The 16,567-nt window shown below is 35.9% G+C and overlaps 2 protein-coding genes and 1 pseudogene across 2 annotated transcripts; 2 read left to right on the top strand and 1 right to left on the bottom strand.

Moving 5' to 3' along the window:
* LOC104750452 lies at positions 2,503 to 4,611 on the top strand (annotated as a pseudogene).
* On the bottom strand, positions 5,504 to 6,668 carry LOC104753624. Its single transcript, XM_010475851.1, has 3 exons — positions 6,494 to 6,668; positions 5,845 to 6,345; positions 5,504 to 5,790 (listed from the first exon to the last, which is right to left on the bottom strand). The coding sequence occupies exons 1-3, from the start codon at positions 6,666 to 6,668 to the stop codon at positions 5,504 to 5,506; spliced, it is 963 nt and encodes a 320-aa protein (XP_010474153.1).
* On the top strand, positions 10,445 to 11,017 carry LOC104753623 (uncharacterized protein At4g04775-like). Its single transcript, XM_010475850.1, has 2 exons — positions 10,445 to 10,597; positions 10,655 to 11,017. The coding sequence occupies exons 1-2, from the start codon at positions 10,445 to 10,447 to the stop codon at positions 11,015 to 11,017; spliced, it is 516 nt and encodes a 171-aa protein (XP_010474152.1).

Genomic DNA, 16,567 nt, shown 5'->3' with positions numbered 1-16,567 from the left:
CTCGTCTCAACAAAGTGAATGTGACACAGTATAGATACGACCACTCAAAACATCCAAATACATATATGCACTAGGTGTTGAACGAGACTCCAACTTGTTGCTACGATAAGGACAAAGCCATGACTAACACACACAACCAAACACCATAAGCTTTAGATAATTAGGCGACGTCTTAAACAGTTTGGGATAAGGCATTTCACCACTTAAGACGATCGTCGGGAGTCGATTGATTAAGTATACCGCAACAACAAACGCATAAGGCCAATAACATTTTGGGACAAAGGCATGATTGAGTAATGCAAAGCCTGTTTTGATGATTTTTGCTAATATTTGGGACATATAAGATATCTTTAAGTGCAAGAGATCGAGATGGTGTAGGGAGTAAGGTGGAACTCGTATGAATGATTTTGAGACCTGAACAATCGGCAAAGGTAACTTCTTTACCCCCACATATGGTTGGTGAAGCACTAAGTTGGCAAGATCATAGGCTAAGTGATGGTTAGCACCACTATCCATAATCCAGTTGGCTAGACTATATGGAGTAACTATGGCCACATGCACGCGGGGTTGCCACGGTGTAATGGAAATCGATGGATAACTGCGAGTTGAAGGATGAAAGTTGCACCCCGATATCTACAACCGAGAACATCGTCTTGTGCTGTGCCCAAACACACCACACAACTGACAACAACCTTGGTAGCCACGACCTGAAAACCCACATTAGAAAGTTTGTTAATGTCTATGTGTGTTGGAGTGATGCTGAGAGCGAGGATTAGCCCTGGGCGTTCGGATTTTCGGTTCGGATTGGATCGGATTTTTTGGATTTTGGATTTTTACAGAGAAACCAAAACCGATCCAAATCAGTTTTTTCGGTTTCGAATTATTTGCCCAAGACTAACGAGGATTATGAGATGACCTGTAGGAAATAGCACACGAACGAAAATTAGAAAGAAAAAAAAAACTAAATTGAAATAATGTAACAAAATTGGAAAGAAAAAACACACGAACGAAAGAAAAACTAAATTGAAATAATGTAACAAAATTGGAAAGAAAAAACACACGAACGAAAGAAAAACTAAATTGAAATAATGTAACAAAATTGGAAAGAAAAAACACACGAACGAAAGAAAAACTAAATTGAAATAATGTAACAAAATTGGAAAGAAAAAACACACGAACGAAAATAACAACAAGATGAGAAAGCGATATGATATTAAAAGTTAGAAACAAAAATAGTGTCACTGTGCCTGATAAAACAAAACATCAACTTCCCTCCAAACGCTATTTCTTGACTTGTCAAAGACCAAATATATAATATTTTTTGTTGTTTATTATAGTCAAACGTATATAATAATTTTTTATATTTAACAAACGTATATAATAATTATTTTTTCTGCATTTAACACTAGTAACTCACAAAAATAGTTTTCAGATAGAAAAATTAAGTTTTAAAAAACATTTTAAATGGGCTATGTGAGTTATTTCATGTCGACCACTCTAGACTAAATATTCTTTGACGGCTATGATCTCGCCGGTCACATTTGGCTTATCTCTTCGTGTATCACGTCATTTTCTAAAAATAATTTCCTTATTTGTATAGTTTTAGAATTACATGGTTAGACCTAATTATGGCTATGAATGGTCGTAAGTTTTTGATTTTTTTCAGTTTAGTGTTAGTTTTNAAAAAAAAAAAAAAAAAAAAAAAAAAAAAAAAAAAAAAAAAAACTAGAAACGGAAGAAAAAATATCAATATGTAAAAGACTAAAAGTCAATATGTAACATAGACTATAGATTTGTTTTAATTGATTAAAACTATCAAAATAGGTTTTTTATTATTAGATTATAAAATAAATTTTTAGAAAATCTAAAACCAAAAACAACTTCAAAATCCACCACCATTGGAAGTCTATATATACTTTAGTTTGCAAACTTTATTTAAAAATCTTAGTAGTCATATAACTATTTTACATATTTCATTATCTCAATGATTATTTAACATATATATACTCCTACATTCCTATACGTAGTTTCTTTATCCGCAAAATTTTAGAATTACATTTTTTCAATAATCAAGAAGTGATCCGCACTTTAACCACCTGATTAATTTCCCTAAAATAAATGAGTGTAACTGTTCCTTCAGCGAATTTTTAAAACGTGACACTATTTCGACTGACTATAGCCTAGAAATTCTATAATTACATATTCAGACCTTTTTCATGCATTTCCTTCCGCAAGAATAGTGAGGTTTAGAAAAATGGGGTTGTAACCAAAATTCCATTCTTAATCTTATTCTTCAACTTGCAAACTTTATTTATGATTTAAAATTAACATATGTCACAATACCCTGAGTTAAAACTTTGTCAAGTGCCAAGTATAAGTATACGATATAATAATATTGTATTCATAAGGAATATTACTATAATAATAGAGACGTCCATGGATTATCGCTTCTCTCAGCACAAGCCAAACCATCAAACAAGAGAAGAAGAGTGAGAAGAAGAAAGAAGAGATACATCATGACTACTACTGCAGAATGGATCATGATTGGAGGAGATGGTCCTGAGAGTTACAGCCAACACTCTTCGTATCAGGTTTGAATACATATATTTTGCAAGCCGTGCCTACTTGAGAAAAGTAAGAAACGTTCGCCTAGAGCCTAATTATATTTTATGTAAAACTGTAGACACATTTAAACCACTCTCCCGTAAGCAAACTTTCATTAACAGTAAGTTTTCTAAAAAAAAAGTTTTAGTATACTCATTCTTTCGTTTTCTTTTTTTATCACATAACCTTTTTTTTTCCTGCCAAATCTTTATCATCTATGTTTTTTTAGGGAGATACTCAAAAATATCACCAAAATAAGTTTTTTTTGAAATGTAGCACAATATCTCTAAAATTCCAAAAATAGCACTATATTTCAAAATTTATCTTTTAAAATTAAATTTAAAATTCAAAATACTAAACTCTAACTCTCAAAACTATAACCTAAATATGAAATTGAGAACCCAAACCTAAAAAAAAATTATAAAAATTAATTTTAAATATTTTAATATATTAAATAATGCTATTTTGGAAGTTTATAGAATGTGTGCTATAATTGTCCATAAAACTTATTTTAGTGTTATTTTAGGGTATTACTTTTTTTTTATGTGTATTTGACAACTTTACAAATACACAATAACTATGTTAGAGACCATACATATCATATGTTATTGACTTTCTAGAAAACTTTTGTCTACTAGTAACAAAATAATATAAAAAATAATGGTTTTCACCATTTATTTTAAAATTAGTTAACATATAGTTTTATTAAATTAACTGGAAAATTTTTGAATAATTTTTTCTTATAAATATGTGTTCAATTTTAACAAAATAAAAATAAAAATATGTGTTCAATTTGCCTATGGCCTCCAAAACTCTAGGCACGGCTCTTACATTCCTTGTTAGCTAGTTTCTGAATTTTCAAGATGTATGTATTTAACCGTCTCCTCTATATACAGAGAGCGTTGTTGGAAGCAGCAAAGGACAAGATGACCGATGCGATCTTAGCCAACGTCAGCCTTGATTTGATATCGAACCGGTTCAGTGTAGCAGACTTTGGTTGTGTGAGTGGACCTAACACTTTTGTCGCAGTCCAGAATATAATAGATGCGGTAGAAGAAAAGTACCGTAGAGAAACCGGACAAAATCCGGTGGATAACATCGAGTTCCAGGTCTTGTTCAACGATTTCAACACTCTCTTCAAGACACTTCCTCCGGGGAGAAGATACTATAGCGCCGGGGTTCCTGGTTCCTTCTTCGACCGTGTTCTCCCTAAGGAGAGTTTCCACTTCGGACATTAGTCACGCATTCCATTTCACCTCCAAGATCCCTTTGGGGATCATGGACCGTGACTCTCCGTTGTGGAACAAAGACATGCAGTGCACCGGGTTTAACCAAGCAGTCAAGAAAGCATATCTTGATCAGTACTCTATCGATATCAAGAATCTATTGGATGCTAGAGCTGAAGAGCTCGTGCCCGGGGGACTGATGTTGCTTTTAGGATCGGGTCTAAGAGACGGAGTTAAGAAGTCCGAGACCCGTAATGGAATAGTAGTGGATTTTATCGGAGAATCTCTTAGTGATCTTGCTAAACAGGTACAAATATAATTTCATCTTCAAAGTATTACCTACTATCTACAATCACACAAGTACTTAACTTACGTATCTTTTTTTTTTTTTAATTTGTTTTTGGTTTTAAAAAGGGTGTCACCGAGGAAGAAAAGGTGGATACTTTCAGAACCTCAAATTACTTTGCAGAACAAGGCGAGATAAGGCAAATCATTGAGGAGAATGGGAAGTTCACAATCGAGGCTTTTGAGGATATCATTCACTCTAAAAGTGAGTTTCCGCTAGACCCTAAGATATTGGCCGTCTCCGTAAAAGCCTTCTATGGTGTATTCGTTGCAGCACATTTTGGAACCAAAGTCATGAGGAAAGCCTTTGAGCTTGTTGAGATCAAGGCGCGCGAACATATTTCTCGTCTCGAGAATGCCAAACCTGGAATGCAATACCTCATCGTGCTTCGCAAGAACTAATCTATGATCCAAATATATTAATGTACTAATGTGTTTTACGCCATCGTTGCTTCATCTTGTTTCCTCGATATCATGGTACTTTGTCATCTTTTTCTTATAGCTGTTTTGTCTTTGCATCTCTGTATTCTCCCCTATCCTATAAATTATTAAAACTTCACTTTGTGCTTATAAATAATACGAGGGTGCTGTTCGTTCCGTGATCTAGACGCAATATCCAGATACTGTTCATTTGTGTTTTTGGTTCAATTCATCCAGAAATTGTATTTAGAATAAACTATGTTTGTTTTGTAATCTGGTATAGATATATGGTAACAATACATGAAAATGACCAAAATATCAATTATAAGCTATGTTTTAGTGATTTTGGTTATTTTTTTGTTAAATAATTTTTATATTAAATTTAATAAACATCTAATAAATAATTAAAACTGAAATCATCTTTTATAATTTAAAAATACACTATAAAAAATATTTTGGTTATATCAATTAACATTAAACATGTATTTTCTAAAATAACACAAAACATATTTTTTTTTCTAAAATAACACCAAAAACAACTTTAATAACTTTCAATTGGATCCATCAATTAGTTTTGAACAAAATAAGTGTTCACTTCTCTCAATGTATGATCCTCCTCCTTAAGACAAGAGTGCCATGGTTCCCTTGTATGATCCTCCTCCTTGATACAATAGTGTCATGGTTCCCCTGTATCCAAGTTCCCATCAAAACAAAGCCAAAAAAACTGTACAGAAAGAGAAGCCGAGAGACTTGACCAAACAAAGCCGCAAAAACCATCAATGAGCCAAATCAACATATGGCTACTATTATGAATGCAAATCTCAAAACCAAACAAGAATCACAACCAAAACAAAAACAAAATCATTGAAACGAGTGTCGTACCAGTATTTTGTGAACCTGCTGTGATGCTAATACGGAAGTTGACGTCCTCTTCCTATCTTTTCAGTTATAACATCACGAAGAGTCTCACCAATTGGAATATATGGAGTATGTTCAATGTTATCTTCTTCTTCATTTTCTACAGCTTGGTCACCATGATTCTCATAATCATCTACCCCCTCCCAATAAGCAAAATCATGGTCTTCATAGTGTGAATCACGAATAAAGTTGTGAAGTGTCATAGTTGCTGTTACAATCTTTATCCACTTTTTAACCTCATACTTAGGATGTTTCCTATCTAAAATCCTCCACTTTGCTTTTCAAACACCAAATGTTCTCTCTATCATAGAACGCAAACTAGAATGTCTACGGTTAAACAGCTCTCTAGTGCTAATAGGTGGTCCTCCCCTTGCAAACAGATCAAGATGATACCTAGCTCTACGATGAGGCCCTAGATAACCGGTTCTAGTTGGGTAACCTGAGTCTACTAGGTAATACTTGCCATTTGGTGGATGAGGGAAGGAAGGTTCATGAGTAGCACAATGTGTTAACACCTTGGTGTCATGTGCTCTACCAGGAACTCCAACATAAGCAAATATAAATCGCATGCTGAAGTTACATATCGCTAGAACATTTATTGTTGCAACTGATTTTCTACCTCTATATGCTTCTGCACTATTATATGGAGGGCGAACAGATATATGAGTTCCATCCAAAGCACCAATGCAGTTTTCAAAAAAAGGCCAATACCTACCATCTTTTACTAGTTTAGGACTAGGTTTTGTAAACTCACCTCTGGATGGCTTCACTATATATGCTGCAAGCTTCAAAAGAAAACCTAAAACATCATCTAACTTTCTTTTTACTGTATCTAAATAATGATGATAGCGTCAGCTATGACCCAGACTGTTACATCTTGTGCCTCCATTTCAATAAACATCGCTACACTCTCTTCCAGATAGACATGGCATGATTCTTCAAGTTTATATTTCTGTGATAGCACTCTTCCAGAAACGTACCTTGATTCATACGGAGGATATCAAAACACTGTTTCTCAGACTCATACATAAATCGTTGCACCCGACGCCAACCTCCACCTCGATATGTCCTTTGCATCTCTCTATTAGTATTAACTCCATAAACTTCTTGAATTGCAGAATACATACGTTCTTCTTCCTCTAATATCAAGTCCATGTCATCATCCTCAAATGATGGTCTAAATGTATCATGCAATAAAAAACAAAAGAAACCAGATTGTCATTCAATGAAAATTGATGCAGGATAATACAAACTGATTGTTGTGAATGAAAACGAAACGAAGCTGCAAGCAATGGATTCGAACAATGGTCGAGCTTCTACAATGGAGTCGAGGTCTTGTGGTTGGAGAATGAAACAGAGCTCCTACAATGGAGTCGAGCTTCGAGAGAGAATTTAGGGTTCGAGAGAGAATTTTAGAATTTAGGAGAATTAAAATTAGGGGTATTTTGGTCATTTGTAAAGATTGGATGAGTTTACTGTAGCCAAACTCTAAAAAAGTTCTCATCCAGAAATTCAAATTTTTTTGGATGAGTTTTTAAAACGTATCCATATATTGCATCCAGTTCATTTTTATATTTTCACTAAACAAACAATAACATGTATCTGCATCTAGATATTGCATCTAACACAGCAAACGAACATCACCTAGATCCTCTGCGCAAATACAGAGTTTATTTATTTTAGTTTGGCCGATACAGAGTTTGAATTTAAAATTTCACGTTTCAGTTCCTAATTTCCTATCCTCTGCGCAAATTAAAAAATTTCCAACTTTAACACTTATTTCGTATGAAAAAATCAACGACACACCATTTTTTATTTTCTTATCAAACGTAGATTTCTTTCAATCTTTACCGTTTACATTTACAATCTACACTAAAAGATTTTTTTTCAACAACTTTATTTGATTATTTTAGATCAGCCAATACGAAGAAACATCACTTACAAATAAACTAAGAAACAGTTCGGTGCGTTACGTGCCAAACTATCCGCTTTGGTATTACATTGACCAGAAACTAAAATTAAAGAAAATTCAAGAAAACTTCTCTTGTAATTTTGTATCTCTTCTAGGTAGGTTGAGAAGGTTGGCCACTCGGCTGGTAATGACACCATCTTCACCAAATTTAAACAGTCGGTTACGAAAACCACATCTCTTGTTCCACCATACACTTCATCGCCCACACTAGTGCTTCTACTTCTGCGTTTAAAGCCGATAAGCTTCGACAGAGATTTGCAGCCTCATGGTTGGCGAGGGGCCTTCACCTACACTAAAAGTCTAAAAGCATTTTATTAGGTAAATTTGTAAGAATGATAAATTTGACCAATAATTTTTTAATGTTTTTCGTGTACTATTAATTATGTTTGTAATAAAAAGACTAATTTCTTACATTGTTATTAATATTTGGATATAGTTATCTATATGTAATTGGATAAGTGATTTGTAAATCCATATATAATTGTAAAATTATAAAAATCAAAACATATGGATTTTGAAATAACATGTTTCACTTTCAAATTCATTTAGGGGTTGTATTCAACTTGACATGTTAAGTGATTTGTGTAAAATTTATAAATCTTACATTACTCAATCATGGATTTTTTAAAATCTAATAAAATCCATTGTTATTCAACTGATGATTTTAAAATCTACCTTAAAATCGCTTGTTATTCAAAACAGTTTGTGGATTTGAATTTTACGAATTCTGGAGGATTTCAGAGAATTTCTTTAGTTAAAAATAAAGAAATCTAAATCTCATGGTTTAAGGTGAGATTTGAAAGAATTTTATAGTAAATCATATCAATTTCTCTAACATCATCAAAATCATTTAAAACTCATAAAAACTCAAATCACTTGGAATATTAGATTGAATACACCCCCTAAAAACATAAAGTGGATTTTGAAATCCAAAAACATATCACTAAATGAATAACATGAGATTTTCCTTAGTGGATATTAAAAATAGTCTGCACACATCATTCTGGTATGATCACTGGTGTTCCATTGGGAAGGTTGTATGAGGCTATGGGACATCGGGGGTTTATTGCACTTGGTATTCCCTCCTCCGCTGCAGTAGCCTCGGTGCTTGCTACTCATAAAAGGCATCATCATCGGGAGAATCTATTGAACGACATTGAAGCTGAGCTAGATCATCTACGAGCAAGGGTTCTTCTTTAGCTATGGATGTCGCCTTGTGGCATCACTCAAATGGCAAGTCTGTTCACCAGTTCTCCACTTCAGACACCTGGTTGCATATTCGTCAACCTAAGCCTTAGGTACATTGGTTTAAGGTTGTTTGGTTCCCTCGTGATGTTCCTAAAATTTTTTTTATACTTTGGTTAGTCGCAAAGAATCGACTCACAACAGGGGATCATATGGTAATGTGGGACAGAGGTATTGCCACATCTTGTGGTTTTTGCCAAGCACTGTTTGAGACACTAGAGCATCTCCTTATTGGACGCTCTTATTTTTCTTGGATTTGGGCAGTGTTAATATCTCATGTTATTCATTTAATGATTTGTATTTTAAGGCATACTATAGGTAGTTGCTATGCCGAAACCTCTTCCCCCCAAAACCTGATAGTTGTGTCTCCCTTGCTTTACACACCAAAACCGATTTTGATTTGTATTTTGGGGGAAAGAGATTTGGGCGGTGTTAAGATCTCATGTTATCCACTAAGGATGACTTTTAGTATTTTAAAAGTTTCTTCCACATCCAACTACCTTGGTCTGTATTGTCCGTGACTGACCAAAACGAAGCAGACCAGAGTAGCTCTTGTTGCACCCGTTAACCCACAGAGATGTTTTTCAGGAAACAAGCCGTGAAATCAGTTTATAACAATTGACCTTATTGGCCTCCGCTAAAGACCTCAAACCAAGACCACCCTCAGATTTAGGGAGACACACATCCTTCCACGCGACATTACTTTTCTTTACATTTAGCTCCGGTCCATACCAAAGTAATGCTATGCAAATCTTTTCGATCTCGTAAACACACGCACTTGGCAGTCTAAAAGCAGAAATCCAAAAGTTAGTAAGGCTTGAGATCACTGAATTCAGTAACTGCAACCGACCCGCAAACAATAAAAAACGGCTCTGCCAAAAAACTTATCTGGTTTCTAATCTTTTCAGGAAGAGGAAGATAGTCATCAAGAGTCATCCTCTTAGTGAGCAAAGGAACAGTCTATTTTTTAAATCTTGCAAAACAATAAAAAGTTTTCAAATCAAATTTGATTTATTTCTAAAAAAATTTGGAGAATATATAGAGCAAAAGCAACATTGATTTACTTTCTCATTCTTCGATTCTCTTGCAAATTCATCGATTTAGGGATATTCTCGTTCATATGCAAATTCATATTATTTTTATTCTTGTTTTTTTTTTTTGCTTTACCCAAATCATATATAAACTGTTACATTAGTAATCCAAAAGAGGAATCTTTTTTCACTATTGAAAAAAACAATACACAATCAAATAGGTCAAAGACGTTAGCAAAAACAATGAATAGACTGTTCCTTCAAAATGGTGTTAGCATTAGGTGAAGAGTCTTATATTATTCTGAACTACAAATGATTAAGGGTTGCCGCATTATATACCCCAGTACTAATTTCATTCTCAACTTTCCTACACAAACTTTTTGGCTCTCAATAAAACTACATAAACTCATGATTTTATCCTAATTCACACACATCTAATCGATTTTGATAATCACATTTCTTAAACCCGATTTAACCACAAATCCACGTTTTTCCCATTCACGATTAGTTTACCGGGTTAAAAATCATGACCCGACAACTAAACGACGTCGTTCTTCTCATCTTCTCCTTCGTTATACAAAACTGAAATCGACTTAGGGCTCTTGATTCAAAATTGGGGATTTGGAGATTTCTGGGTTTTTTCGGTTTTGGGGATCTAAATTCGATTTGAGACATTTGACATCATGAGCTACTCATCTGCTTCAAGTTTGGCTCATCAAGTTTCCCCTATTGGTGTTCCGTCGAGATGCTGGTGTGGAGAGGATATCATCACATACACATCGAAGACAAAGGATAATCCATACCGAAGATTCTACAGATGCTCGATTGCGTTGATGGTACATTACTTTTATATCTTTTATATGTTTGCTTTTTTTGCATTGTTGATTATTAAGTTTGGGTATTTGATCTTATTTGATGTTTACTTGCGGAAGAATGAGAACCATTTGTTCAAGTGGGTTGATGAAGCTTTGTTAGACGAAATTAACATGGTTGATGAGAAGTGGAAGAGAGTTTCCGAAGATGTCGATGATTTGAGGAAGCAGATGATGGCTAATATGGAACTGCAAAACGAAATCTTTAAGAAGATTGACGAAGAGATGGTTAAGAAGATTAGTGAGAACATTGAGAGTGAACTCGTGATCATAAAGGATAATGTGGAGGAGTTGGGTCATGTTATGGTTAGATCAGCTTTTAAGACAGCAGGTGTTGCAGCTGTAATTGTTTGTTCACTTGTTTGGATATGGGGAAGAATGTAGACAGCATGTGTTGCATCAAGTTGTTTGTTTTCTGTTTTGCAATGGGGTGTGTAATAACAAATCAGTTGTTATCTGTGTTCATCTCTGTTTTGTAGTGTGTAATGAAAAATGAGAATGTTGTCTAAACCATTTGCTGTCTTAACATCCAATACGATAAAACAGTGGGTTCTAGACATCCAAAAAAACGAGCCAAATAACATCCTAAGCAAACAACATTCAAAATAGACATCCAAAGGAAACAATAACAATGTCATACAAAAGCTAAAAGAGCTGCAACTACAACTAATCCCAATGCTCCCATTGACTGCTTTTACGAGCACCAAAACATTCTTATATCATAAACGATCTCAGCCAACATTTTTACAAAAATAACTGAAAACAAAGATACCTCATCAAGACATAGTTGAATTTTCTTCTTCTTACTCTTACTCTTCTTCTCCTTTGCGAATGTCTTGCATCCAGCTGCATTATGACCTGCTTGCCACATGATTTGCAATGTATTACTCTTCCTTGCCTTCCTAGTTTGAGTATCTTTGGTCCCCCTTTTCCCTTCTTTTTCTTTGGTGATTCAAGTGGACTCTTGATGCGATTGAAGTTCTTCTTCTGCCCTTTCTTTCTCCCAGGTAAAATTGGTTCTGGAGGTGCAGTGATTAAGACATAATCATTGGTCATCCAGTAATTTTGCCCTCTGACTAGGTTAGGCGCTGTTTCATACTGTTCTTTCCATGCTTGAGTTCCAAACATGTTCAACATTCTTATCGATGTCCATGACTGCCACATAGGCATGTTCACATGGAATCCCTGTGACCTGCCATTTGGAGCATGAGCAATCCCACATTTCAGTAGTTAAATTAACAGAGTTAGAATTTCCATCTACCCAAACCTCAAACTGGCCATGTGTTCCATTCGTAACTTCACATCTCTCTGCATCTTCTTCATCCTTTGCCAAAATCTCTGAAACATACTTAGAGATGTTTTTCTCCCATCTGCCAATTTTTTTTCTTTCTCTTACTTATTTGTGCCATCGCTTGTCTTCTTATTGTTTCCAACATAGGAACCAATACTTTGCTATAGCTTTTACAACTGTTGCGTTAAATGACTCAGTGGTATTGTTGTCCACATCCTCACAATAACTGCCCAGCCTAAAAAATGCTCTACACCAAGTCTTTGGTTCCTCCTTCATGACATCTTCATACAAAGACATACTATAAGCTCTCATTTTGGCAAGATTAGTTTGATATTCTGCAAAGCTGTAACTCCAAACTAAGTTCCAAACCATCTTCTTCAATAAGTCTTTATTTGCATGTTTCTTTTTCAAGTTTTCAACTATATGATTTACACAAGGTCTGTGTTCAGCATTTGGCAACACACTTTTAACTGCACTCATCAGTCCCTACAAAAAATATATATTTATTCTAAGTTATAAACAAATCTGATTGAAAATAACTCTCAGCTAACACAAACCGAAAAAAAGATTTACCTTGCATCGATTTGATATAACAACATATTCACTGCCATCTTTGATAGACAGGTTTTCACCCAGGGTATCAATCCCCTATGCAGTTGTAGTACAAAGGGTTATCAATCCAAATGGTTGTGTATTGCTAGCAGGAAGGATATGATCAGAACAATGCAAGTCAAGCCAAGCAATTAGGGTTTTGGTTCTAACGATTCCTAAAATAAACAAAGTAAAAGAATATAAACAAGTAAACCACACGACCTAAGCACTCGATGCAAGCAATCGAGTACAGGATCGAGTGGGGTGATCGAGTATGCAAGTGAGATATGAACAGCTCGAGGTATTACTCGATACAGGTTATCGTGTACCTGATCGGGTAAGTAGTCGAGTAAGTGAAAGAAATGCAAATAAATAAAATACGAAAGTTCCTAAGGATGGGGGTAATCGAATCCTAAGTGTTCTAGACCAGTACGGATGCCTTACATGCCTCAAGCAATTATTTCCTAGACAATGAACCTCTAAGACCTTGTCACCACACTTTCGCACTAGCAACAATCAACCTTGAACACATTACCACACTGTCGCACTAGCAATATGAACAAGCAGGCATTAAGAACGATTCATTATTGTCAGTAGACTTAAACTCATCTAATTTTGTTACTCAGAGTTAAGTAAACCTCTAGCATTGGCTAAATCAAGCATTTTATCTACTCCTTTCGGCCTGTAGCATTTGTAAATGCCCTAGATCTAATCTCAACCTTTCGGTCTGTTGACAGCATTAAGAGCACCAATCTAGAAGGAAATCTATCAATCATTTACAATCAACTAAAGCATCCTAACCGATCAAGAACACAAAATCATCTATCCCATCCCTAGAAACTTTACTACACTACTCGGACATAGAAGCGAATAACAAAGCAATCAAAATGAATGAAAATGACATTTTATTAAAAGATAGAGTAGAGTAGAGAAAGTAAAGGATAGAAATCTAAGAAAACTACAAAATAAAAATGCAAAACAAGAAGAAAAATCTTGAGTCGCTCATTCCTCTCACAGGAGCTCTCGCTCTCTGGTTTGAGGGTCTGCGGCTTGCTCCTTTGCAAGCTAGGGGAAGAGGGGGTTTATATATGGAAACCCATTTGACCTAGCTTCCCAGACCTGCCCGATGATCTACTCGATGGGATACACGAGGGTGAAGTTGGGTTACTCCTCGGGTGGATCTTCGGGTTGCTCTTCATGCTCTTGGATCCTCCTCGATCGTGTTGGGGTTCGGACTTGTTCTTGCAGCTCGATGGCTCCTTCGGGTACATGCTCGAGTTGTCCTTGTTTTTCCCCATTTTTGGCTCTTTAGCACCTGTTTTCATCCAAAATATGCAAATGCAGAAATGCAATACCGTAAATGCTCTAAAAGTGAATTCCTACAGTAAATGACCTAAAAATGCTAAGTTAGAGGTATGAACAATGCAAAATATGGACAAAAAAAGATGCTAAAAACATGTAAATTAGAGAGATATCAGACCCCCAAACTTAAATCTTGCTAGTCCTCTAGCAAGGAAGTAAGAGGGTACGGTTTGAAAGTGGGGACTCATAGCCTTAAGATGCTAACCGAAAGATTCAAGTTATAGTCCTTAAAGATAATTTAATGGTGCTAAGATCTATCAACATACTTACAAATATTTTTCTATGCTTATTACCATGCATCGATCTAGCTCAACCTCCAACTAAAGATAAGGAACATCTCTTTCACATTCAATTAAGTGTTTGGCGAATTCTTGCAAATGGAAGGTGAATCAAGCTCAATCGGTTTCAAAGGTAAGGCTTTTTAGTATGATGGTTTCAAACAAATTCTTTGGGTGGTTTTCTCTCAAAAGATGGAATGCTAGACAGTTGTGAAAACTATCTAAGACTGAGAACAATTTGGGCATACAAAGCTTAACTCTTGATGATCTACCCTTTTCTCATTCACTCTCATTTTCATTTTTTTTATTTATTTAAATCCCCTAGAATTTAAACTACCTACATCCTTGATTTTAACTCTCTTTTTTTACTCCCTAAGGTTTAGACTTTTAAACTTTAAACTCCTAGCTCTCTCTCTTTCTTTTTTTTTCTTTTCTTTGCTAAACTCCTAATGTAGATATATTCTTCTCTTTCTTTCTAGGAGACTATAGCAAGAAGTCTTCTTTCTTTTTTTTTTGTTTACTTAGAGACTTAGAGCTAATTGATTCTAACCTTAGGGACTTTTTCTTCTTCCTTTTTTTTATTCCACAACCCAACCCCAAATAAACATTCTAACCACCTAACCTTCAAAACCGAATCTATTAGCTAGTTCAAATTCTAACTTAGCTAAATCAAGAGGCAGTTCTTTGTCGTTCTCAATACTCTCAAGGTTTCACAACCTATAGCACAATGAAAGAGGCCTCACTCAAAAATTCACAACAAGGTTTGAAAGAAAGGTTTGGGTTCATGGGTAGGACAAACGAATCGGGTTAAACGAAAAGATTGGTAAAAAGTGGAGTGCTAACCGGATTTGGAGTTACCATGAGCAAGTATTCAAATTCCATAAGCAAGACAATTAAAGTTCAAATTAAATCCAATAATATAGAGATGTTCTAATGTTCAAGCAAGTGGAGGAAGCATTCAATCGACAGAAAGGGTCTAAGCAAAGATTTTTCATTTTTTTCCAAAGACTGATCTAGCAACAATGAACTGTGACTAAGGGCTATAGCTTCAATCCTAAGGTTTGATTTTAAACAAGGTGGTTTTAATCATTGTCCCCTAAGATGCATATGCGACAATCCTATATGAAACAAACTAGACTCAATCCTAATATGCAAATGCAACTACATGAACACTCTTTTCTTTTCTTTTTCTTAAAATTTTTCAATTTTTTTTTTTTTTTTTTTGTTTTTAATGCACATAGATGCAATGCAGACTCAAATGAATAAAACTAGCATGCAAAAATTTGAAATAATAAAAATAAGAAAATAAAACACAATGTTAAATACATTCTAGGACCCTCCCCCAAACTTAAATTACACAGTCCCTGTGTAAATAAAAGTTTGAAAAAGAATCCAAGAATCACACAAAATGAATTAAACTAAATGCAATGTTATATACAAAGATCGGATGAAAGTGGTACCTCATGGGTTGGTGAAGAAGGAGGTTGCAACAGCCTCCATACTCGCCAACGTGTAGCCTGGGTCATCTCCGGCTTCAGCAGGCGCCGGTGTTTGCTTGTCAGAGAGCTTAGAAATGCGCATGGACGACTTGCTCGGACCAGCATCCGAGGTGTTGATCGAGGGTGGGATCGCGTAGTTCATCGGGTAGGGCATCGGGTAGTACGACGGAAATGGCGGAAAAGGTCCAGAATGATCACCCGTGTATCCACTCGCAGGGTGCATCGTGTATGGCGTCATGAATGGCATCTGGTAAGGTGGAGGGAAGATCCCTGTGTACTCACCCGATTGGGTGCTCGATGGGTGCATCGAATAGTTCATCGTGTATCCCATCGGGTTGGACATCGGGTAAGCATCATAATGGTTTCTCCGCGATGCCTCAGGTCGGGTGATGTTCTCCTCGGCTTGGGGCTCGTATGATGATGCTCTGTAAGGTTCTGGAGGTGGCATTCCTCGAGTTACTCCTAGCGGTCCGCTTCTCCTCATCCAAGTTGGTGCTTNAGTTGGTGCTTGTGCCGAGGTAGGAGCTGAGGCACAGCTTGCCTTATCTTGCAACTCCTTGATTTGACCTCCCATTGTCTTCACCGAACCGGTAAGATCTTTTACTTTCTTCGCCAAGAACTTGTTCATCCTCTTCAGCCAGCCGATCCTCTTGTGAGCTTCCCTCACTCCAACCAGTTGCTTTTGAGAGCATACATACTCCTCAAAATCGAACTCCTCCGAGTTGTCTCCCTATCTTTGCCCGGTCTCCTCTCTCTTCTCAGCTTCGGACTCCTCCTCCGGGTTGTACAGCTCCTCCAACGGTGGTGCGAAGTCAATGTTGTCGCCCAACCGAACCTTGGTGCATATGACATTAGGTAGAACCAGTTGAGCAGCTCCGGCGGTTGGATGGACAAACTTGAACAGCATCATGTC

Source organism: Camelina sativa, chromosome 16, assembly GCF_000633955.1.
Source record: "Camelina sativa cultivar DH55 chromosome 16, Cs, whole genome shotgun sequence".
Lineage (NCBI taxonomy): Eukaryota > Viridiplantae > Streptophyta > Magnoliopsida > Brassicales > Brassicaceae > Camelina > Camelina sativa.
This window is presented reverse-complemented; position numbering and strand designations above follow the sequence as displayed.

Coding starts and splice junctions, on each gene's coding strand:
- LOC104753624 (XM_010475851.1), bottom strand. CDS start 6,668: ATGGACTTGATATTAGAGGAAGAAGAACGTATGTATTCTGCAATTCAA. Junction 6,346..6,493: donor TATCCTCCGTATGAATCAAG/GTACGTTTCTGG, acceptor ATCATTATTTAG/ATACAGTAAAAAGAAAGTTA. Junction 5,791..5,844: donor CACTAGAGAGCTGTTTAACC/GTAGACATTCTA, acceptor GTGTTTGAAAAG/CAAAGTGGAGGATTTTAGAT.
- LOC104753623 (XM_010475850.1), top strand. CDS start 10,445: ATGAGCTACTCATCTGCTTCAAGTTTGGCTCATCAAGTTTCCCCTATT. Junction 10,598..10,654: donor GATGCTCGATTGCGTTGATG/GTACATTACTTT, acceptor TTGATTATTAAG/TTTGGGTATTTGATCTTATT.